The 25716-nt window shown below is 47.2% G+C and overlaps 1 protein-coding gene across 1 annotated transcript in view; it reads right to left on the minus strand.

Moving 5' to 3' along the window:
* The window catches only part of MDN1 (midasin AAA ATPase 1), a 173557-nt gene that overhangs the window by 80432 nt on the left and 67409 nt on the right, over positions 1–25716 (minus strand). The window contains 7 exon segments of the mRNA XM_030558327.1: positions 583–791; positions 7413–7610; positions 10590–10805; positions 13164–13293; positions 15980–16124; positions 24640–24770; positions 24879–25017. Coding sequence (XP_030414187.1) covers positions 583–791; positions 7413–7610; positions 10590–10805; positions 13164–13293; positions 15980–16124; positions 24640–24770; positions 24879–25017 — 1168 coding nt within the window.

Raw genomic sequence — 25716 nt, forward strand, 5'->3', positions numbered from 1 at the left:
AGAGCAGCACAGCTGCACCGATGCAGCTGCACTGCTATAAGATCTCTGTGTAGCCACTCTAAGTCAATGGGAGAGAGATCTCCCATCAACTTAATTAATTCACCCCCAACAAGCAGCAGTAACTATGTCAGCAGGAAAAGCTCTCCCGCCAACGTAGCACTATCCATGCCGGCCTTTAAATTGGCATAAATTATGTTGCTCCAGGCGGGGGGCAGGTTAATTCATACCCAAGCAATATAATTTATATTGCCTTAGGCTATGGCTACACTACAGCTTAAGTCTTTCAAACAAGTTTGTAACAATCAAGCTATATGCGTTTACGTTATGATCTCCACATTGTAATCAGCACAATACAGAGTTTCTGGAAATAACAGCAGCAATCTGCTCTTTCATGACACTTCACTTCTCCTTAGTTTAATCTCAAGACTGATGAGGGAAGCTAGATACTTATGACTCAACATCTGAGTTTACACGTGTAACCACTCAGGCTTCATAAAATTAGAAACCAAAATAATATTTCACATATGTATCTATACATACTTTAAAAAAAAAAAAATCAATCAGGGTAACATTTTACCTTACCGTTTGCTCAGACAGGTTGATTCGAACAAGGCAATTTCCTGAAGCCTTTGCCAGTGCTGCTACTAGACTGGTCTTGCCCACGCCTGGAGACCCTTCCAAGAGAATGGGTTTGTTAAGCTGCAAGGCTCTTAACAGCCTTTGTGCATTCATTGCTGTAGTTCCTGCATTTAAAGCATAATCTGAAACACTATTCCTCTGAAAAACAGGGCCTAAGATGAAGAGAAAGCAAAACAAAAATTAAACCACAGACTAAATATTACAGACATTTAGAATATTTTAGATCACATTTTCTAACGACCTATTAACTTGCCTACTGCTTTTTCACACTACTTCAGCTTGCGATGGAAGATAGACCAGTAAATAAATTATGTATCAAACATCTATCCTCACAAATAGGGCAGACATATTTAGTGTTTGATACTCGGTTCGATCTCAGCACAGTCTCCATTTGTTCATGCATAATTTTGCGCATACACACAAATACCTGCACATGCACTTTGCAATGCATTTTGAATATGGAATTTTAAAACCTGTAGGTGTTCATGTACCAAACTGGTGGCTGGGGTCTGAAAATCAAGTCTATAAAAATGCTCTGTTTGGCTTGTAACTGGCTGCAAGTATAAAATTAGAGGCAGCTTTTTAAAAATGTGGCCCTATGTTTTATGGGAAAGTTTATGAATCTGTTCACACACTGCCAGTTTTGTGAGACAAAGTTAAGCGTCCTCTCATGCAAGGATTTTCTTTACTCTGGTTATAGAACACAACCTGGAGAAAGCATTAGTCTTCTTGCCCATCAGAAACCTCCACCTTTAGAGCTCACTGTAATTTCAATAGTAAAACATCATTTCTCACGTATGCAAGGTGTTAGTCACTATCCTTCTTTAAAGATTTTGATATTTGTTTCCTAGGAAAGAAGTATTCTCCCCTTTTGGGTGCCAGTTATCCTAGAAAGTAAACCATGTATAAGTTTGTATAAGATTAGGTGATTAGATGTATTTAAAAGAGCCTGTCACCTAAATTCCCTCTAAGCTGCGTGGCTGCACAGCTGCCCATCAAGGGCCACACAGGAGCTCAGACCTGCAGTGGGGTGAGGTGCCTCTGCCATGGCCCCCAGCCCCAGAGCTGCTGCGACCAGGGAGGGGTACGAAGAGATGCTCTCCCCCAGCCCCAAAGCTGCCACGGCCAGGGAGAGGCAGCTCTCCCACAACCCCAGAGCTCCTGCAGCTAGGGAGAGATGCACTCCAGGGCCGGGGAGAGACTCTCTCCCCCAGCCCAGGTGCTGCTGTGGCCGGGGAGAGGCGCCTCTCTCCCAGCCCCAGCCCAGGTGCTGTTGCAGGGAGATGGCTGGAGGGAGGGAGGGGGGTCCTCTCCCCACTGTGATCGGGAGCAGCCTGCACCCCAAGCCTCTCATCCCCAGCCCCACTCCAGAACCTTCACCCTCAGCTGGAGCCTCACCCCTCTGTCCCAGCCCTGTACCCCCTCCTGCACCCTGATTTCCTCCGCCCCAGCCCAGAGCACCCTCCCACACACTGAACCTCTGGCCCCACCCCTACCACACATCACCTCCATATTGGTGCACATAATAAAATTCATTCTGCACATGCATGGGAAAAATTAGAGGGAACAATGCCTGTCACAGTGTTTTTGAATGTTCCAAGTTAGGCACTGGTTATACAACAGAGACATGCTCTAAACCAGGGGTGCTCAATCTAAGGCCCACCAGGGCATTTCATAAGGCCTGTAGCCTGCTTAAACAGAATATACTAACAGCCAATTCATTAGTATTTTGTCATCATGATTACATCATTTTAGTTTGCACAAGAGTGCAAATAGATAATACTGTACAATTGAGAAATATCCTATCTAAATACATATGAAACAAGCTGAACTTAAAATATAAATCAATACAGGTGACTTTAAACTTATTCAAATATGTATCAGAGGGGTAGCCGTGTTAGTCTGGATCTCTAAAAGCAGCAAAGAGTCCTGTGGCATCTTACACACTAACAGATGTATTGAAGCATGAGCTTTCGTGGGTGAATACGAACACTTCATCGGATGCATGTCAAATATGTAGAATCTGTTCATCCCACACAGATTTAGGGTTAGGTTTAGGTTTATATGGCCTTCCTGCATAATAAGACTGGATACCACTGCTCTGAATTGTGCAGTGTTATAAAATAAAAGTTAGCCAAATGAATTACGAGTCAGCACCCTTACTCCTACCACTCTTTTCTATTCAGCACATTTCTCCTTACTTATTATAAACACTTGAAAACATTCCATCCTTCCAAAAGAGTGTGCATTATATGACAAACTTCCTATTTCGAACTCTTCCATTTCTCTTTACATTAGATCTCTCCATTTACCCACACATTTATTTTTGTTTAAATAAAATTGACATGCCTGCTGCCTAAAAGAGAGACTTTACATCAGTAAAATCACAATCAAAATATATTATCCTGCCAATAACTGGCTCCACCAAAAGGATAATCTCCAAATTTGCAACCCCCATGATGGCACACTAAAGAGCACACGTCTAGGTAACACCTCCATCCACTTCTCTTTCCAGTCATTCAAATTTTACTCAGATAGAGGCTTTTCCCAAAGAGCTGGCAGCAACTTCTAGTCAAATGGCGCTGAGTGAAACACCCTTCCTTATTCCCCTGGTCTGCAAATCTAGTTACAGAAACACCACCTTTAACCTCATCAGTAATGAAAGTATGAAGGGAAAGTGAGCTCTTACATAGTCAGGACCCAAACCATATACAGAGCTTCAGAAAAGCCAATAATCTCCCGTTCATCTGGACATAAATAAGCCACTGCAGCATAAAGAGCACAGGAGCAGCACGCTCAGCATAGCTAAACAGCTAGGCTGCTGTGTCCTGCACTACCCAAATATTTCTGGTAGTCTTTAGAGGTGCATTAGAGTCACCCAATCTAGAAAGTGACAAGGATTGCATGGGGGAACACAGATCACAACCTCCTAACCAGGTGCAGATAGAAAAAAATATTGACACTTGGATCAGAGATTGTAGCAAATAAGGGTCCAAAATAATCCCTACGCTGCAGACCTTTGATTAAGGGAAGGCACAGCACTTCATAGCAAATAACTCCTCACAACCACAGATCAGTTCTCCCGTTACCCACCAGCATCACCTCTCTTTTTTCTGGGTTGAACTTCGGGCATTTCACTTTGACTCATGCCTCTCAGGCAGACACTGGATAAGCAGAGAGACTGTACTGCCTGGATTTGATGAAAGACCTGGATTTTATCTATCAGCACAATTGGTACTACAGTACCAATCCATTAATGTGGTTTTTATCAGAGGCATCAAAATGCACAACCCACATGATGTATGTGGCCCGCACGACGCATTCAGATTGTGCAAAATCTTAGCTTTTATTTTTTTAGAAGGGTTTCTAGTCCTCATGGCAACAGAGACAATCTTCCAAACATGAACTGAGTGTAACTGATGCCATGATATCTGCCAAGTCAGAAAAAAATATCCTCAAATAATAACTCAGGGGTATGAACTTTATTGTCCACTATTAAGCAGACTAGAGTTGTCAACTTTAATGCAAAATGACCACACTTCAATGTCAACATTAATTATTCCATTGCTGATTACTTTAGCAAATGGAACAGCAAAAGGATAGGTGTAAAGCCCTACGGGGAAAGGGAATTAGGAGTTGGTTCAAGGAAGAAAATGCAGAGAGAACAGAGGAGATACACAGAGGGAAGAAGGAGAGTGAAAAATAGAAAAGAAGATAATGAAAAGTAGAGAAAAAAAAGAACAGAAAAGAAGTAGTTGTGGCCTAAACAGGAGCAGATTTTAATTTGTAAGTGATATAGAATATGCCAATGATGTGCTGAATAAATAGAAGTTCAATTTACTACATAATGGCTGTGTTTCTCACTTGATCTCTGTGCAAACATCCCACTAATCTTAATGGCATCCCCCAATGCTGTGGACTGATGGGATTATGAAATCTCGAATTCATATCATGTCCTGCAGAATTAAACATGGAACCCAGCCCTCTTCCCTAAATAAGTTTGAAGAGACAAGAGGGAGAAGAGAAGACAATAAGATGAAACCTGATCTCTTATGAAAACTCTGCAGGATGACATGCAATTTCCCCAACACCATTGTTGTTGGACTTCTCAGAAAGGAGGAAAGAGATGCTAAATAACCCCATCCACTCATTCCACCGTTCACAGACAGCTCAGTATCACCCTGCAGTAAACAGCAGGAAAAGCAACTAGTAGGTCTAATAAAGTCATTGAACAGACAGCAGAATTTAGTCGGTCACAAAGAGATCTATGGCCAAGAAAACCCATGCAGACAGACACTATCATACACTGAAATAAAACCCTAGGGATCCAGGAAATCAGAAGTTTCAAAATAACACGAGAGCCACTTCTTCAAAACCTTCTCAATCACGTTTACCTACAAAAAAGGCTCAAAACCCAACGGTAATTTGTAGGACTACCAGTGTCAAGAAATGGTTTCTTATACAAGGGCCCGATGACCGCTTTTCTGACAGAAGCTGCCTAGAGAAAACAGTTTCACTCAACAACTGACCGAAACTACTAGCTTGCAGCAGCAACAAGACACCTGGTGAATTTGTGTGGTCTTGGTATCTCATAGGCTATAGACCATAACTCACCTAGTTCTTCTATAAGCAGACACTAATGATCTCCAATACAGTACATTTTCCATCTACTTTGTGGATGGAATCTTAAATATCAGCTTCCTGTAGCCAAACAAAGTAAAATACAATACACAAGGTTGTCCAATGCTAAAAAAACCAGTTCTGTTGGTCTAGATTCTCTAGATGCTATGGAGGGAGAAGCAGCGTCAGTTAAAAATAAAGCTTTTAGACTTCATTATAGCTGCAGCACAGGATTGCAGAAACTATGCCACGATCAAACTGAGAGGCATGAATGTCACCAGTACTGTAGTGTCCCTCCAAGTCACCAGTATACTAATGGGCACAATGACAACAACGGGAGGGGAAGGGAAGTTTGAATGCCCTGTATCAGTGTTTAGGAGGAAAAGAGATCTTATTGTCCTAGCCAGGCCATGAACAGAATGGTCCAAATATTGCACAATAAGAATATCTAGGTCAGGGGTCGGCATGCGAGCTGATTTTTAATGGTACGCAGCTGCCTGCTGGGGTCCCAGCCGCCTGCCCCACTCAGCCCGCTGCCAAACCCAGGCCAGCAGCGGGCTGGGCGGGGCCGGCAGCCGGGACCTCAGCAGGCAGCAGTGCACCATTAAAAATCCGGCCCAGCCCAGCCTGGTCATCTCCGCCCACGGCTCTCTCCTGCAGGGGCAGGAGGCAGAAGCTTGGTCCTGCTGGCTGCTGCTGCAGGGCAGCCTCCACTGACAGCCAAGCTCCCTCCTCCCCTGCCTCCCTGCCCCTCCTCCTCTCCCTCCCTGCGGCTGAACACCTCATGGCCTTGGAGAGGGAGGGGGAGAAGCGGAGCCAGAACGTGGTCACTGCTCCAGAGAAGAAGCAGGTACGGGGCCTTGGGGAATGAGGGTGGAATCAGGCCAATATGCCCTCCAGCCCCCTGTTGTGAGCTGGACTCCAGCCCACACCCCCAGCCCTGACTCCTGAACCCCCCATGCCCCTCTGCCCTGACCCCTGCACCCCCCTCTCATACACCCAGCCCCCTGCCCTGACCCCTGCACCTCCCCCCAACACTCCATGCCCTGACTCTTGCATCCCCCTTACACGCCCCCAGCCCTGACTCCTGCACCCTCCTCACACATCCCCATCCCCTTGCCCTGACTCTTGCACCCCCCACCATCCCCACATTCCCATCTGCACCCCTCACACTAAATGGGAGGTAAGCGCTCCATACCCAAACCTCCTGCCCCAACTCTGAGCCCCCTCCCTCATTCTAGCTCCTGGCCAGACCCTTCACCCTTCTGCACTCCCACCCTCAGCTCAGTGTAGAGAGAGAGGAAGAGAATGGGCTAAAACCGGAAAGATGGTAGGCACCCACTCTATGTGGGCAGGGCTGGGACCCCAGACCAACAGCGGGCTGAGCAGGGCTGGTAGTCGGGACCCTGGCTGGCAGGAGCCAGCGTACGGAACCCCAGATAGGCAGCGGGCTGAGCCACTCAGCCTACTGCCAGTATGGGGTCCTGGCCGCTGGTCCCGCTCAGCCTGCTGCCAGTCTGAGGTTCTGGCTGCTGGCTCCTTGACAGCCGGGGTCCCGGCCGCAGGCCCCGCTTAGCCCACTGCCAGCCTAGGTAAATGGAACTCCAGGCTGGCAGTGGGCTGAGCGGGCCAGCGGCGTAAGATCAGCATTTTAAATTAATTTTAAATGAAGCTTCTTAAACATTTTGAAAACCTTGTTTACTTTACATACGACAATAGTTTAGTTATACAATATACAGACTTATAGAGAGAGACCTTCTAAAAAACGTTAAAATGTATTACTGGCATGCGAAACCTTAAATTAGAGTGAGTAAAGACGACTCAGCACACCACTTCTGAGAGGTTGCCGACCCCAGATCTAGGTTCTTATATCACTCAGTCCTGGTACCCACATACTCTCCCTTGGAATTCTATTGCTGCAGTGGGTCAGCCAGTTGTGGCTTTCTAAAAAGAGTGAAACAATTATATTAGATATGCTTGGAAATACTCTGCAGCGCTTTTATAAAAGAAAAGAGGCTGTCTTTATTTTTAGAAGACATTATGAATTATAGTGTAGTTCCCCACATATCTTGGGGCTAACGCTAGTCCTTGATAAGTCATTAAAAACAAAACATGGGATGAATGTCCACCACCCCACAAAAAACAATACTTGCCTCTTGGTATAAAAAATGGATGGATTCCCATGAAGTTTTCCATCCATATAAATTCTCTCTCCTTTGTTCTGTCATAAATCCTCAGTTCATCCTTCTGATATTCTGTAAGCTCAACAATAGTGCAAAGTTTCTCACATAAGAATTTCAGACATTTCTCACGAGCAGATAAAGCAGTATCAGCTGAGCAAGATGTTGTACCTATATTAAAGAAAACAAAAGGAAGTAAAAATAAAAAAGATTCCCAACTACAGCCAGTTGTTTTCATTTCAAAATTCAGAAACACACGGCCAGCCAACAGTATAGAAAATGCAGTGCAGTAAGCTACAGTGAATGCACTGTGCTGAGCTCAACCAAATACTGTTAGTGAATTCAACAAAGAGATATACATGTATGAAATATAGTTCTACAGATACAGTCGCATGGTTTTCCAGAAGGCACAAGGTGCTTAATATCAATCACAACTGTATTGCTGCCTTCAATTAAAAATCAAAAATGTGAAGGTTAATCTCAACCTACTGTATTTTAAGTGGGGGTTGGGTAACACTTCCTATTATTAAAGTTGCCTGACACTTCCCATTATAAGATTCTGTTTATAGCTTATACCTATGCAAAACTTCAACAGTTTGGACTGAAATTTTCTATGCCAGATGTCTGCTTAAGGCAGATTTACTGGAAAAATTCACATGCTTATGTTCGTCAGTTTTCAAGTCTGGGGGGAGGAGGGAAACTCCCTACAATGGACAAGGAGATGGGAGAAGGGGGTACTGACTGGATATGAAGACTGGGAGTAGGAAGCAGAGGGAGAAGAAAGATCTTCCTGTGTACCCAGTTCCTTGTCAGAACTGGGACTGATTAGGCAAAGCAACTGGGATGGGGATACAAATTGGATGAGAAGCCCAGGAGCATGGGGGTGGAGGGAAGGAAAGAGACACAGATTGGATAAGGAGCTGGGAGGGTGGGAACTGGGACTTGCTGGGCAAGGAGACCTGAGACAAAGAATTGTGGGAGACTAGGACAGGCTGGGTAAGGAGACTGGGACTGGAATGAGAATCCTGAGAAATGGAAACAGAGTGGGTGGGGCAATGGGTGAGGAAGAGACAGGACTGGACCAGACAGGTTGGAGGGAGCAGGGCAAAAAGGGATCAAGCTTGGTGGAGGGTGGATATAAGCAGAAGAGTTTGTACCCACTAGAGTACACTTCCCTTGAGAGCCTGGAACAGAACTCATGATTGCTGACTCTTACAACTCCTCTGTGGTCAGCAAATATCTGTGGAAACCCACTGGAAAATGAGTGTCTCATCCCTTTTAGAGGTGTTCAACAGAGGATGAGCACCTCTTAACTGCTATCAGTTCTTCTGTGAGTGCAAGTGGCAAAGGTCGCTGCCATGGATCTAAAGGTTCCAACTCTGCTGATGATCCATGTGGATGTCAATATGAGCCCATGACAGAATTTCTGTTTTTTTCAATTTGCTTCTTTAAAAGCCTAGGAACTTACACTCAAAAACACTACAACAGAAGAACATTAAGGTTGCAAACTCAAGCACTCAAAAGTTAGGAAATGCCAGAATTAAGTTTGCCTGTGCAACCTTAATTCAGCTCCCTTATGTATATGCATTATGACAGTCTTTATTTACATGATCATACACAGTTTTTTCCACTGGACACAATCAGTGCACGGGACACACCTGCTCTGGGGCTGAATCAGGGTTGTGCAGGGAAGGAGGAAGCTACTGTCTGTAGGACCCCTGTCTCATTTTTTGCAGAAGTTGGGAAGTACATAAGGAAGCAGGGAGGGGATTGCAAAGAGAAGGGATGCTCTCTTGATTAAAGCAGTTGAAATCTATCCCTGCGTGATGCTAGGCAAATCACTTAACTAAACTTGTCAGATGTGGTCATTGTTTGTTTCTCATTTTCTGACTTGAAACCCTGAGGTCTAATTTCCAAAAGACCTGGGCATCCACAACTGCAGCTGGGGTTAATGGGAGCTGTGCTTAATGGGAGCTGTGCTTTGTACACTGAAAAATCAGGTCCTAAGGGCCTCAAATTCGGCACCCAACATTTTTGGATATTTTGTCTGTATTCTCTCTGCCTCGGCACTCCATCTGTAAAATGGGGCTAATACCCACTCATCTCATAGGAGTGTTGCGAAGGTAAGTTAATATTTCTGAAACGCTGAAGTACTACAATGAGGACTCCCAGAGAAAAGCCCCAAGAGGAAATTAATAACTCTGTCTTCAGAGCAGGGCTTGAATAGTCTGCAGTAAATAAGGCCTCAGGCCACACACTGAATGAGATGGATAAAATAATATCAGTTTAGCTACTACTTTATTGAGCCCTGTCCATACTGTGCACTGAATGAGGCTGCAGGGATCCAATGGAAATATACTATGTGAACATGTAATTAAAAACTACATGTTTTTAATTACATGTTCGCATAGTATATTTCCTATGCTTGACTTTGCAACCTTACTGTTATTTTAATGTAGTTTTGTATATGTGCAGTGTGTAGCACTTTAGCTTGCTGAACCATTCAAGAAGCCCCTGCTGTTAAAAATGGCAAGAAAAACATATGAAGTTAAAGGTATTGTCAAGTAGAAGCAAATATTTGTGTCACAGGAATTATGCCCTACCCTAAAGCATGATGCCTTCATTTTAACCAAACTAAACACTGGGATATCACTCAAATAGGGGGAGGGGATGGTACGATGGGATAGCCTAAATTTTGGCAATTAATTATCTTTGATTATTAGCGGTAAATATGCCCAATGGCCTGTGATGGGATGTTAGATGAGGTGGGATCTGAGTTACTACAGAGAATTCTTTCCTGGTGTCTGACTGGTGAATTTTCCTCCAGGGCAGACTGGCAGAGGCCCTGGAGGTTTTTCACCTTCCTCTGCAGCATGGGGCATGGGTCACTTGCTGGAGGATTCTCTGCACCTTGAGGTCTTTAAACCACAATTTGAGGACTTCAATAGCTCAGGCATAGGTTAGGGGTTTGATACAGGACTGGGTGGGTGAGGTTCTGTGGCCTACATTGTGCAGGAGGTCAGACTAGATGATCATAATGGTCCCTTCTGACATTGAAGTCTATGAGTCTAAAAATATGAGCAAAATAAGAAAAAAAATGTTAAGAGTTAAATATATTCACCTCTTCTCTGATAAGCACTGATGACCTACCTGAACCTATTCCATCAATGTACACCAGGCATGCAGCATGGACAAAAGACGTCACAGGAGGAACGTAAAATAGGCTGTACTCCTCTTCTTCTACCATGACATTCATAAAGTTAACCCAGGATAAGACATCTCGGACACTGAGAATACACTGACGCCCAAATTCTTGGTTGGTTAGCCATTCAATAAAGTCCATCATCAGCTCAGCTATGTCTATCCCTAAAATACAATAAATAAATAAATAAATAAAAGATGTTGCAATTATAAACTGAATTATATAGGCCACTTCTAGTACAAAGCTGTACAACTAGAACCCTGAAATACAGAAAAGAAATCAAGTTCTTCAGATTTGTTTTTAAAACAAATATTTGCATTCAGGTATGATGCTTTCAATCTTCAAAAAGTGCTCAATGAAAGGGGGAGAGCAGAAGAGCAAAGAACAGATTTATAATCCTCTACAACAAACTTTAAAAACTAATACATCCACAAAATTAATCACATGCATTTTATATACAGCACAGGGGAAAAAAAAAAAAAAGTCATACTGATGTCAGGAACTAACAAGATTTAATTCCTGAAATCAAAGTTTCTTTAGTAAAACACAGAAACTCCTTTGAGAATGGTTCACAGATATAGAATTGTGAGCAAAAGATGAACTGGTTATTGGGTACTAATTTATTTTTTTTAAAAAGCGCATTTGCTATAAGCATTTCAGCAGAAGCAACTGTTTACAGTAGCTTGAAAGCTTGCTTGAAAAGGTCCTCATCCATTGCAACAAGGTAGATGTGGAAGATTCCACTTTGAATCTGAGGTTAGGAAATGGTTCAACGCACTACAGGACCCAAAATAACTCTGATTCCTTCTTTCTTGGGGCTACAAAGAATATAGAGTAACCTTCAAAACTTGTTCCCAACCCCCAGATAATTTTGAAAAAAAAAAAAAGGCCTCTCTGATCTTGGAAAAAGCAAAGAAAGAAAAAAAGCAACTTGGAAAATGAAGGAAGAAGATTCAGGAGTTATCATCCACTGGGATAAAGAGAAAAAGATCCTCCCCCATAAGGAAAGCATGGAGGGAAAAGGTTGATAGTACCAAATCTCTGTGCCTCTGCTTAGGGACTGAGGAGGAAGGTTTGGGTTCACTTCCAGGTATTCCTAAAATGAAATTAGTCTAATGCTTCAGAGGGAAATTCCTGACAAATGAGCAAATCCCGAATCCCCAACCCCACCCCAGAAAGATATGGCAAAAACACTGACTGATGTCCAGAGAGGTGCAGGCTGTCTACAGGATCTGTTGCAGAGAGAGATGGGACTGGGAAGGAATTCTGGAAAAAATGTGCCACAGCTAGAGTTATCAAGCTGCTTGAGCTCCTTGTAATGGAGCCTGGGGCTCAGCTCTAACAACACCTCTCCCTCTTCTGAACTGTGATCTACTAGAGCAAGGGAAGGGCAAGCACCAGCAGCTTAGCAGAGAATTTGGAATCATGGAAGAATCCTGAGAGTACACCCTAGGAGTGAAGGCTAAAGGTCCTGGAAAGGTTTAGCAGGCAGAAATAAGTCATTGAGCCACTCACGTAATCCACAGGCTAGCTAAAGGAGTGGGATGGTGTTTGACAATGAAAGCCCTTTAGCTTGTGGAAATCTCAAAGAAACCTCTTCAGAGGCTATCATGGAAAAGGTTGCTGTTCCCCACAAGTGAGCTCCTCGCCCTATTTTACAGGCCTTTCAAAGCTGCAGAAAACTGCTTCCATCGATGCCTCTGGTAGAGCCTCGACTCCCAACATGGGGACTTCTCTCACCCTTAACAGAAGCTGAGGGGCTAGTTTCATCTGATTTCCAGAAATAGATCCAGCCTCTGAGCCAATCGCAAAGGCTTCTCTCTCAACAAGAGCAGAAGGACTCTTATGGCTCCCCACTGCACATCACTACTGCCGGAGGCACAGATGATGTGATCATTGCTCCCCGCCGCCCTCAAAATCCTTTTCTTTAGCCTTCTCTGGTAAAACCACAAATGATACCAGATATGCCCATGGAAGTCACCTTTCTGCATGCTGCTTTGAGTAAAGCAGGTATCTAACTGCAGCAGAGGAAGGAGCACTTCAGTGGGAAAATTATGGATGGCAACTGATAATCCTCCTATCTGCCAGACCAACAGAGGAGGAGGAACCCAGTGTCTGCACTGTCAAAGACAAAATATAAGGGAACACGAGAGAGAGCTCAGTAAATCAAACCACATACCCAAGCTGTTGGTAGCAAAGGAAATGAGAGTTCTGGTCCTGGTCTTTTGCTCCTTTCCAATACCTGGGAAATAGGATAAGATATTGAAGAGGAGGGCAGAGTTCAGCTGGTGGGGAGAGGACCTTTGCATTGCTTTGCTATCAACTTTTGATCAGTCACATGGCAATGGGATGCTAGGAAGGGAGGAACAGAGGCCAGTGCATCAGAATCTGTTTGCAGATATAGTTGTATTTGGATGGACGAAACATTAGTGTGAATCCCTGCTAAAACCATATCTATCTTCAAATTCAGTTCTCTCTCCCATGTACAGATTAAATTCAATAAAAAACTAAATTATACTTACCTTGGTAGTTTATTCTGCTCAGAGACAGTCCTGGATGAAGGTTGTGCTTTACGATCTGTATTAAATCGTCACGACTGTTACTCTGTGGACACCATATCTCTGTAAATCTGTTGCGCAGTGCAGGAGAAAGCTGCAGGCAATAAAATATAACAATATAGCCACTACCAGCATATATCACAACTACCACAGACCTGCATTACTTAAGCTTGCATTTAAACTTCCATAGGCTAGTAGTTCTAGTACATGTGAATTATTAAGACAGTAAATAAACGGACTCCTTTTCAAAATAATGTAGTATTCCTTCTAATAATGACAGGGTGTTTATAGCTATCATTAACAGGAGAAAATGTGGCTCTTTTAGTGCAAAACCAAGAGAACACACCAACTGTTCATTTGAAACACTGAAAGAGAACAGAGGAGAAAATGAGATAGCTTGCAAGAATCTGAGTGAGATGGAACTTCAGAGTTACAGTCTATCAAACGAGCTTTATAATCTCATCTGTCCTCCTGGCCTTTGAAAGAAAGACCACCATATAGGTAAAGGGCTGAATTGGAATGCCTTTCCATAATCACTCCTTTGCGCTGAATTATAAAGAGCAATCATCAACCAGTGCATATGCAATAAAGAGGCAATTTCCCTTTGATTACTGAACCCGGGGCTTTCTGGTAGATTGTTAGCATGCTAAAAATGATGATTTTTTTTTTTTAAATGGACAGCCCCCTCTCTAGGAGTAAAAGAGATGAAGCTTTGAGTTCAAACGTCTGTCATTCCATAGGTGGTTATGAAGATACTTTTAAAAAGGTGAGGAGGTGACGGATTACTTAGATAAAGGAAATGCGGTAGATATAATTTACCTAGATTTCAGTAAGGCGTTCGACACGGTTCCGCATGGGGAACTGTTAGTTAAATTGGAAAAGATGGGGATGAATATGAAAGTTGTAAGGTGGATAAGGAACTGGTTAAAGGGGAGACTCCAGCGGGTCGTATTGAAAGGTGAACTGTCAGGCTGGAAGGTGGTCACTAGTGGAGTCCCTCAAGGATCGGTTTTGGGACCGATCTTATTTAACCTTTTTATTACTGACCTTGGCACAAAGAGCGGGAATGTGCTAATAAAGTTTGCGGATGACACAAAGCTGGGGGGTATTGCTAACACGGAGAAGGACAGGGATACTATTCAGGAAGATCTGAACCACCTTGTAAACTGGAGTAATAGAAATAGGATGAAATACAATAGTGAAAAGTGCAAGGTCATGCACTTAGGAATTAATAGTAAGAATTTTGGATATACGTTGGGGGCGCATCAGTTGGAAGCGACGGAGGAGGAGAAGGACCTTGGGGTACTGGTTGATAGCAGGATGACTATGAGTCGCCAATGTGATACGGCTGTTAAAAAAGCAAATGCGATTTTGGGATGCATCAGGCGGGGTATTTCCTGCAAGGATAAGGAGGTGTTAGTACCGTTATATAAGGCGTTGGTGAGACCCCATCTGGAATACTGTGTGCAGTTCTGGTGTCCCATGTTCAAGAAGGATGAATTCAAACTGGAACAGGTTCAGACACGGGCTACAAGGATGATCCGAGGAATGGAAAAAACTGCCTTATGAAAGGAGACTCAAAGAGCTTGGCTTGTTTAGCCTGGCCAAAAGAAGGCTGCGGGGGGATATGCTTGCTCTATATAAATATATCAGGGGGGTTAACGTTAGGGAGGGAGAGGAATTATTTAAGTTTAGTACTAATGTAGGCACGAGGACGAATGGGTATAAATTGGCTATTAGGAAGTTTAGACTTGAAATTAGACGAAGGTTTCTAACCATTAGGGGAGTGAAGTTCTGGAACAGCCTTCCGAGGGAAGTAGTGGGGGCAAAAGACTTTCTGGCTTTAAGACAAAGCTCGATAAGTATATGGTGGGGATGTTATGATAGGATCGTTAATTAGGGCAATTGATCTTGGATTACCACCAGATAGGTCTGCCCAATGGTCTGCGGGGAGATGTTGGATGGGATGGGAACTGAGTTACTGCAGAGAATTCCTTCTTGGGTGCTGGCTGGTGAGTCTTGCCTACATGCTCAGGGTTTAGCTGATCGCCATATTTGGGGTCGGGAAGGAATTTTCCTCCAGGTCGGATTGGCAGGGGCCCTGGAGGTTTTTCGCCTTCCCCTGCAGCGTGGGGCACGGGTCGCTTGCTGGTGGATTCTCTGCAGCTTGAGGTCTTCAAACCAATCTTGAGGATTTCAATAACTCGGTCCTGGGTTAGGGGTTGTTACAAAATTGGATGGGTGGGGTTCTGTGGCCTGCCTTGTGCAGGAGGTCAGACTAGATGATCATATTGGTCCCTTCTGACCTATGAGTCTATAAGGGGTTACCTGAGAACTGTAGTCTTATTTTGTGGGAAAACTTGCCCTACTGGGATTTGTCCATTTTTTGGAGACCCTACGTGACAACTTCTAGTTGTCAGTTTTTGTCTGCGCCAGGAGCACAATCTGTCATTGCATCCCCACACCACCATAAAGACTCCACTGCAAGAACTGGATTTGTACATAGTTTCCTTTGCGAGTTACACTTCATTTACTTAAAGTGTTCTCCATATTAAGTCTATTTATATGATTTAGTGTCCAGACTTTTCTTTGTTGATACTTTGTTGAGTGCTCGTTTACATTGTCAAAATAACAGTACACGGGTGGTGGAAGAAAGACACACCTTAGTCCTCCTTTAGAGCCAGGAGACAGACTCCAATATGCAACACTGCATGCTGGGATCTATACCATGTGCATGCTGCACATTCTGGTCATAATTCCAGTGACCTCTCAGAATTTACCTCTTTTTTTCCAAAGTCGCCTCCTGGGTTCATGGTTGCTAGGATGCGAAATTTTTTTCCAGCAACCAGAAGTTCTACTTCATTATCCTCATCTTCTTGACTACCTTTTTCAGCAAGCACCAGTGTCTTCTCAACTTCAAGAACACTAAAAAACAGGTTTTAAAAAAATTGTGTTAAAAAAATTGTTTTATTTAAATCCCATAGCTTGCACTTTAGAAAGTCACCAGTCTTTTTTAAAAAATATAAATGTGAGGCAGCTTTGCTTAGTTTGATTTCTAAGGCTATGTCTACACTACACAGCTTTTAGCAACATGGCCTTCCGACAAAAAACTTCCACCCACAACGAGCAGTGTCTCCTGCCGACAAAAGACGGTTACTCACCTTTGTAACTGTTGTTCTTCGAGATGTGTTGCTCACATCCATTCCAGTTAGGTGTGCGCGCCGCGCGTGCACGTTCGTCGGAAACTTTTTACCCTAGCAACTCCAGTGGGCCGGCAGGTCGCCCCCTGGAGTGGCGCCGCCATGGCGCCCAATATATATCCCTGCCGGCCCGCCCGCTCCTCAGTTCCTTCTTGCCGGCTACTCCGACAGTGGGGAAGGAGGGCGGGTGTGGAATGGATGTGAGCAACACATCTCGAAGAACAACAGTTACAAAGGTGAGTAACCGTCTTTTCTTCTTCGAGTGATTGCTCACATCCATTCCAGTTAGGTGACTCCCAAGCCATACCTAGGCGGTGGGGTCGGAGTGAGAAGTCGCGGCATGGAGCACTGCAGTTCCGAAGGCCGCATCCTCTCTCGACTGCTGTACCAGGGCGTAGTGGGAAGCAAAGGTGTGGACCGATGACCAGGTCGCTGCCCGACAGATTTCCTGGATGGGTACACGGGCGAGGAAAGCCAGCGACGACGCCTGCGCCCTGGTAGAATGCGCAGTCACACGGCCCGTAGGGACATGGGCCAAGTCATAACAGGTCCTGATACAGGACGTAACCCACGAGGATAACCTCTGGGAGGAGATAGGAAGCCCTTTCATACGGTCCGCTACCGCCACGAAAAGCTGGGGGGATTTGCGGAAGGGTTTGGTCCTCTCTATGTAGAACGCGAGAGCTCTACGGACATCCAGCGAGTGGAGCTGCTGCTCCCTGCCTGAGGAGTGAGGTTTTGGGGAAAAAAACCGGGAGGAAAATCTCTTGGCTGACGTGGAAGGCTGAGACCACCTTGGGTAGAAAGGCAGGGTGCGGTCTAAGCTGCACCTTGTCTTTGTGGTAGACCGTGTATGGGGGTCTACCACAAGGGCTCGGAGTTCCGACACCCGTCTAGCTGAGGTGATAGCTACTAGAAAGGCAGCCTTCCAAGAGAGGTAAAGCAGGGAGCAAGTAGCTAACGGCTCAAAGGGGGGCCCCATGAGCCGGGACAACACCAGGTTAAGATCCCAGGTTGGAGCAGGGGGACGGACGTTAGGGAATAACCGTTCCAGCCCTTTAAGGAATCTCGACACCGTCGGGTGAGAAAAAACGGAGCGACCGTCCGCACCCGGGTGAAAGGTGGAGATAGCTGCTAGATGGACTCGCAACGACGATAAGGCCAGACCTTGCTCTTTGAGGGACCAAACATAGTCTAAGATTTCGGTTACCGAAACTTCCATAGGGCGGAGATTTTTTCTCTACGCACCAACAGGAGAAGCGTTTCCATTTCGCCGAATACGTGGCTCTTGTGGACGGTTTCCTGCTGCTCAAGAGCACCTCTCTCACGGGCGTGGAGCAGCGCAGCTCGGAACCAGTTAGCCACGCAGGAGCCACGCCGCTAGGTGCAGCGACTGCAGGTCTGGGTGACAGAGAGACCCGTGGTCCTGTGTAATCAGGTCCGGATGAAGGGGCAGGGGAACTGGGTCGGCTACGGCCAAGTCCAGCAGCATGGTGTACCAGTGCTGTCTGGGCCATGCCGGGGCCACCATGATCACACGAGCCCTGTCTCTGCGCACCTTCAGGAGGACCTTGTGAACCAGAGGGAACGGAGGAAACGCATAGTACAGGTGGGTCGACCACTGGATGAGGAAGGCATCCGCTATCGACCCCGGCTCCCTGCCCTGAAAGGAGCAGAACGCTTGGCAGTTCCTGTTCCCCTTGGACGCAAAGAGGTCCACCCGGGGATAACCCCACCTCCGGAAAATGGAGAGAGCGACGTCCGGGCGAAGGGACCACTCGTGTGACAGGAAGGATCTGCTCAATCGATCCGCCAGCGTGTTCCGTACTCCGGGAAGGAAGGAAGCCCTGAGGTGAATGGAGTGGGCTACGCAAAAGTCCCAGAGTCGTATCGCCTCGAGGCACAGGGAGGAGGACCTGGTGCCGCCCTGCTTGTTGATATAATACATGGTCGTCGTGTTGTCCGTGAACACGGATACACAACGACCCTGAAGCTGATGACAAAACGTTTGGCAAGCAAGGCGGACCGCTCTCAACTCCCTCATGTTGATGTGTAGCCCCACCTCCTCCTGAGACCACAGTCCCTGCGTCCGCAGGGTCCCTAGGTGGGCCCCCCAGCCTAGATCTGAGGCATCCGTTGTCAGGGATACCGAGGGCTGAGAAGGGTGAAAGGGAAGACCCGCACACAATACGGACTGGTCCAACCACCAGCCGAGGGAATCTAAGACCTTCTGGGGGATTGTGAGTAACATGTCTAACGGTTGCCTTGCCGGCCTGTAATGACTGATAAGCCACAGCTGGAGAGGTCTCATGCGGAGCCGAGCGTAGTCGGTCACAAAGGTGCACGCCGCCATGTGGCCTAACAGGGTTAGACATGTCCTCACTGACGTCAACGGGGCTGACCGCAAGCGTTGAACGATCGCCGCCATGGTCTGGAACCGCTGCAGAGGCAGCGAGGCCCTGCCCACAGTGGCGTCCAGGACGGCCCCGATAAATTCCACCTTCTGAGAGGGCCTCAGGGTGGACTTGTCTGTGTTTATCAACAGGCCCAGACTCGCAAACATGCCGGTGATCACGCGGACATGGCTGGTCACCTGCTGTTCCGACGTGCCCCGAATCAACCAATCGTCCAGATAAGGGAACACGTGGACACGGTTGCGCCGAAGATGCGCCACGACAACTGCCATGCATTTTGTAAACACCCTCGGGGCCGTGGACAGGCCGAACGGGAGGACTGCAAATTGATAATGAAGAGCCCCCACAACGAAGCGGAGAAAGCGTCTGTGGCGCGGCCAAATGGCAATGTGGAAATACGCGTCCTGCATGTCGAGGGCGGCGTACCAGTCTCCCGGATCCAGGGATGGAATAATGGTCCCCAGGGATACCATGCGGAACTTCAACTTCACGAGGTATTTGTTGAGCTCTCGCAGGTCGAGGATAGGCCTGAGGCCCCCCTTGGCCTTGGGGATCAGAAAGTAGCGGGAATAAAACCCCTTGCCTTTCTCGTTTTCCGGAACCGCCTCTATAGCTCCTTTGCTGAGGAGCGTCTGCACCTCCTGCCGAAGGAATTGCTCGTGAGAGGGGTCCCTGAAGAGGGACGAGGAAGGAGGGCGGGAAGGAGGAAACGAAACAAACTGCAGGCGGTATCCCGTCTGCACCACGCTTAAGACCCAGCGGTCCGATGTTATTTGGGACCACGCCGGGAGGAAAAACGAAAGGCGGTTGGAAAACGGGGGGGAAGGATCCATAGGGGAAACTGTTACTGCGCCCTCGAGCGCACCTTCAAAATGAAGGTTTAGGACCAGGCGGGGGTTTTGAGGAGCCTTGGTTCTGCCCCCCTTGGTTCCCCGACTGCCTGCGCCTCCCGTTCCTGCCGCGGCGCCTGTAAAGGTCCTGCCGCTGGCGGAACTGGGAAAACGGCCTGCGTTGTTGTTGTTGTTGTTGCGGCCGGAAGGGTCTACGCTGCGTCACGGGAGTGTGCATCCCGAGGGACCGCATAACGACTCGGTTATCTTTCAGACTCTTGAGTCTGGGGTCTGTTTTGTCAGAAAATAGGCCCTGGCCTTAGAAAGGAAGGTCCTGTATGGTATGCTGGAGCTCCGGCGGAAGGCCGGAAACCTGCAGCCAGGAGATGCGACGCATCGTAACACCTGACGCAAGGGTACGGGCAGCCGAGTCCGCAGCGTCCAAGGAGGCTTGCAAGGCCGTGCGTGCGACCTTCTTGCCTTCGTCCAAGATGGCCGTAAACTCTTGGCGAGCATCCTGTGGCAGCAGCTCCTTAAATTTGTCCACTGCCACCCAGGAATCAAAGGCATATCTGCTCAGCAGGGCCTGCTGGTTGGAGACCCTGAGCTGCAGCGCCCCAGCCGAATACACCTTACGGCCAAGGAGGTCCATCCGCCTGGCCTCTCTTGATTTGGGGGCCGGAGCCTCCTGGCCATGACGCTCCCTATCGTTCACCGATTGAACCACCAGTGAACACGGGGTCGGGTGTACATGGAGATATTCGTATCCCCTGGAAGGGGCCATGTACTTCCTCTCGACGCCTTTTGCTGTCGGAGGGATGGAGGCCGGAGACTGCCAGATGGTGTTGGCGTTGGCCTGGATGGTTCGTATAAAGGGCAGGGCGACCCTGGTGGGAGCATCAGAGGAGATGATGGTTACAATTGGATCCTCTATCTCCGAGACCTCCTCCGCCTGCAGACTCAGATTTTGAGCCAATCGCCTGAGGAGGTCTTGGTGCGCCCTGAGATCCAGCGGGGGGGGACTGTTGGAGGAGGTACCCGCCACCGCCTCATCCGTGGAGGAGGATGATGAGACCCCCGGCCCGAGAGTGTCTAACTGAGGGTCTTCCTCAGCCCTCGCCTCTGCCTCCGGAGCCACAGCGGAGTCCTGCTGCTTGGACCCTTCCTCCCCTTCCGGGGAGGGAGGGGGGCGAGACAACGAGGCTTCCGGGGCCCTACGCTCCGCAGTCGCCGGCCTAGGAGGGAGCTGCTGGGGGCCCTGGGCCTGATGGTACGCCCAGGGTGTCCAGAATCCCCACTGTTGTGGGCCTTGGTCCTGCAGCGGCGGATCACCAAACAGCGCCACCTGCCGGTCGGTGCCCAGCGCATAGCCGCTGTCCGTCTGGGAGGATACGGACGGCTGTCTCGAGGGCCACGGTGGGGCCGACCCTGGATGGTACGGGTCTGCGCGGGCCGGCACGGAGGATCGTCTCGGTGCCGGGGACCGGTACCGGGAGTCATACCGGTGCCGGGATCGGGATCGGGACCGGGATCTGTCACGGTGCCGTGATCCTGATCGGTGCCGTGATCCTGATCGGTGCCGGGCGCCGCTTCGGTGCCGGGCGCCGCTTCGGTGCCGGGACCTGCTACCAGCTCGGTGCCGGGAGGTCGACCGGGACCTGCCACCAGCTCGGTGCCGGGAGGTCGAGCGAGACCGGGACCGGGACCTGCCACCAGCTCGGTGCCGGGAGGTCGACCGGTGCGGCGAGTAGCGTCGGGACCTGCTCCTGGAGTCGCGGTGCCGGTGTCGACTGGAGCCTGACCGCGACCTTCTCGATGCGACCGGTGCCGCGAGTGCGACCAGTACCGCTGAGGGGAGCGGTGCCGGGACTGCGAGCGGCGTCGGGATCTGGAGCGCCCAAGACGTCGGGACCTGGATCGGGAACGACTGTCTCTGGGCGGTGCCGACATCATGGGCTTGCCTCTGGACACGACCCGCACCGGAGGTACCGGGGGTGGCAGCCGAGTAGGCTCCGTCAGGGCAATAAGGTCCCGAGCCGAGGCGAAGGTCTCCGGTGTGGACGGGACCACTATCTCAACCCCAGATCTCATGGGGGAGCTCGGCGGCACCGGACTCAACGGACCCGCCGGGCCCGGAGTCAACGGTGCTGACGGTGCCGGCGGCGCCGCGGCCGATGTCGAGGCCGGGCGCTCTAGCCGGGTCTGCCTGGCCGGAGTATTAGACTTCGACGGCCTTGGCTCTGGCTCCAGTGCCGGAGAGGGTCGGTGCCGAGGAGTCTTCTCGGTGCCGGAGCGATCCGGTGCCGGTGCCGATACCACGGCCTGCGAAGCCGTCGGGTCAAGTGCCGCCTCCATTAGGAGAGTTCGGAGCCTTTGATCCCTCTCCTTCTTTGTCCTCGGCTTAAAGGCCTTACAGATGCGGCACTTGTCGGATCTGTGCGATTCCCCGAGGCACTTCAGGCACGCTTCGTGGGGATCGCTGGTAGGCATAGGCTTCTTGCAGGCCGCACACTGCTTGAAGCCCGGCGAACCAGGCATGAGCCCGGTGCCGGGTGCCGGGAAGGGCTAAGCCCCCGGCGATAGAAGTACTTTACAACTAATTAACTTAACTATCAACTTAACAAACTAATTAACAACTATAATGAAACTAGAGATAACGATAGATAACGATAGATAACTAGGAGAGCTAGGGACGTGGAGGACAGCTATGCCGCGCTCCACAGTTCCAACGACCGACACGGCGGTAAGAAGGAACTGAGGAGCGGGCGGGCCGGCAGGGATATATATTGGGCGCCATGGCGGCGCCACTCCAGGGGGCGACCTGCCGGCCCACTGGAGTTGCTAGGGTAAAAAGTTTCCGACGAACGTGCACGCGCGGCGCGCACACCTAACTGGAATGGATGTGAGCAATCACTCGAAGAAGAATGTGTTGTTCAACCTGGTGCTTGTTGCAGCAAAACTTTTTCTTTTCTTTTCTTTTTTTTTTTTGGGGGGGGGGGTAAGGGGGTTGTTCAATTGCCAGTGTAGACATAGCCTAAGTCACAAAGCTCAGTATAATGGGCTCCAGCAAAAGTAAATGATAAATGTTGCTTATCCTTCCCAACTGACAGTATTTCTGAATACGCAAGTGTGGAAAGCTCATCTTCACCTTGACCTGAAAGTCTGTGCAAAGTGGCTGGTCAAAAGATTTACAGTGTAGCATGAATTTTACAAAAGCTCTCTGCCAAAAGTAACTAAAGTAACAGCTGAAGCCTAATGAAGAGCACACTGAATTAGTTTTTAAGTTTATGTAATACAAAACTACAAGTTACAACGAATTCATTATCAGTGCAACTTAAAATATCTATTTAATATTTTTAGTTGCATAGCCCTGCCCCATAATATATTCTCACTAGTGAACTGTGTGACTGAGCTAAAAGTGTGACCCATTACTGAGCATGTTAGCAGAAGTGTTCAGGAAGATGTTGCCTAGAATCACTAATAAAACAATAAAATTAACTGAAAAACATTAGTTTGCAAAGGTGCACATGAGCTATGAAAAACCTACCTGAAATAGAGAAACAATGAAAGTAATTGCTGGTCATCTCAATATATTTGGTAACAGAAAAGAAAGGCAGACTTTAAAATGAGGGGTGCTGTAATCTAACAGTAGCATACAGTGTCAGTAGTAAGACCTTTACATAAAAAAAATTGGGAAGGTATTGAAAGACACCAATTTGCTACTAGGCACCTTTCCTATTCTCGGACAAGGCATGTTACTTCCCACGAACGTAATGACAGACTGAGAAATGTTTTTTTACAGGAACTGGCAGGAAATATGGCTTTCATCTATCTTTCTATATAAGGAAAGATTATAGGGCTTGCTCTAGGTCTCATTGTAGATTCTATCTTAATTGTGTAAATTTATTTAGTTTTCGCTCTATAGTGTTAACTGTCACTACATGTTATTCTTTAAGAAGAATTGTGTTTTAACTGCTTTATCTGGGGAAATTAACCAGCTGTTACTCTCTTGTCCTGTCAGTATAAGCAAAGAAAGGTGACTATAACATTTTGAGCAGAGGTTAAGCGCATGAAGGTGGTCTTCAGTCTGGAGCAGTGCCAAAGAACGGGGTTCTCAACCTTTTTCTTTCTGAGTCCATTCCCCTCAAACATGCTATAAAAACTCCATGGCTCATCTATGCTATAAAAAAAAGTTTTTTCCTGCATAAAAAATTAGTAAATTAAAAGCCAGGGCCAGCGTCAGGGGATAGTAAGCAGCCCCACGCCGCAGGGGCTCCGCAAAGCTAAGTTGGATTCATCTCCATGCAGCAGAGTTCAGGCTTCAGCTTCAGTCCCAGGCAGTGGGGCTCAGAGTTCGGATTTCTTCCCTGGGCCCCCGTGACTCTAACGCCAGCCCTGCTCTCTGGTTTATTGTGGCGGATGTCCTGAAACCTGCGCGCAGCCTCCGGACTCCTGGTTGAGAACCACTGACATAGAACAAACCTCATTGTAACACTTGGCACACAGCTAAGGATATAAACAACCCAAGTACACAAAACATTGTCAATAATCTTGAACAAATCTGCACTCCTTTGCTTTGGGATCAGGATACTTCTAAGTTCTTCTAATAAGTTTAGCACCTCAATAGTGATTTAGATGGGAGTATAGTTTCATCCTGTACTTTTCATGGGCCTACCTTACCATCCCTTCTCGTTCGCCAGCAGCCTCTCCAATAGCAAGCAATTGTCTAAAAATACAGGACTAATATGGATGTAGTCAGCATCTTTCTGCTGGAGACACATCAATTCACAAACTAAGTGATCTGGCACAGCAGCTTAACAGTGAATGCGTCACTGAGTTACTTTGGATCTTTTTTGTTTGAACAGGAATTGAGCAACTAAGAAAAAGGGATACTGGCTAAGATTAACAATTAGAAACTAGATTATCTAACTCATTTTTGCGATAAGTGTAGCCTTGTGGATGGCTGCTTAACATTACACACTTTTAGAATGCATACCTATTAAGTCTTTCCAAAACAGAATCATCAGCTAATGAAATCTCATCCAGGAGAAAAAAGGCGCCCTCCTTCATTGCTAAAACAAGGGGTCCATCGTGCCATTCAAACAGCCTAGAACTGTCAAATTCCTCCTAGGTAATGGGGAAGAAAAAGAAGACTCATCAGGGATGTGTCACTCTCTGCTCTCTTCACCACACTAAAGCTCAGTGATATCAGTCACCCATTGTCATGAGACATACCTTGTCCTTTGATCTCTGTCTGACTGGCCGTAATCCTCCCAGGAAGTCTGATGTCTCCATATGCAAGTGGCAGTTCACAGAATGCAATTTCTGATTTGCCAAGGCTGCAAATATCTGACAAATAGTAGTTTTGCCACACCTATAACATGAACAAAGAAAACCAAGGAAGTAAACTTAGAACAAAACCAGAAGGGGTCCACAACCACTTAATGGCCCACTTCAGCAACAAAGCAGTTCCAGTTGGATTTCCTCAAAACCCTGCAGGGCAATGGCCCCAACATGCTGTTCCTCTTACTCCCATGTATTCCCTTCTCTGAATGCTGACCCATCTTACAAAAGTTAAATGAATTGCACCCACTTCTGGCATGCAAACCATTGCTGAATTGCCACCATTATTCATTAAAACATGGATGAGGGACTTACCACCTCAGATTTCACTTGGACTTTAGAAAGATAACAAATTTCACATCCTCAAACCTCCCTCTGAATGATGCATAATGCATCAAAGATTAAGGTACCATAAAATATCAGAAGCGCCAAGGAGAAAAATGTTAGCTTCTCATTCAATATTAAAAAAAATACTTATCAGTAAATTAAATTCTCCAAACTTATTGCCTTCTGAAGATCAATACTATAGGAGTCATGAGATATGCTTACAAGTCGCAAAATCATTAGTAAAAGTTGCATGTCTTGATTCACAACTCTAGAGATCTGAATGTTCCAGAGATAAGCCCCTAAAAGCTTGCCCGCACAAAACTGCATGGGTTTAACTAATTTAGTTAACATCACACCTTTTGCTAAACTGGTGCAACATCTGTGCATTGATACACCTATCTGA

The sequence above is a fragment of the Gopherus evgoodei genome, chromosome 3, assembly GCF_007399415.2.
Source record: "Gopherus evgoodei ecotype Sinaloan lineage chromosome 3, rGopEvg1_v1.p, whole genome shotgun sequence".
Lineage (NCBI taxonomy): Eukaryota > Metazoa > Chordata > Testudines > Testudinidae > Gopherus > Gopherus evgoodei.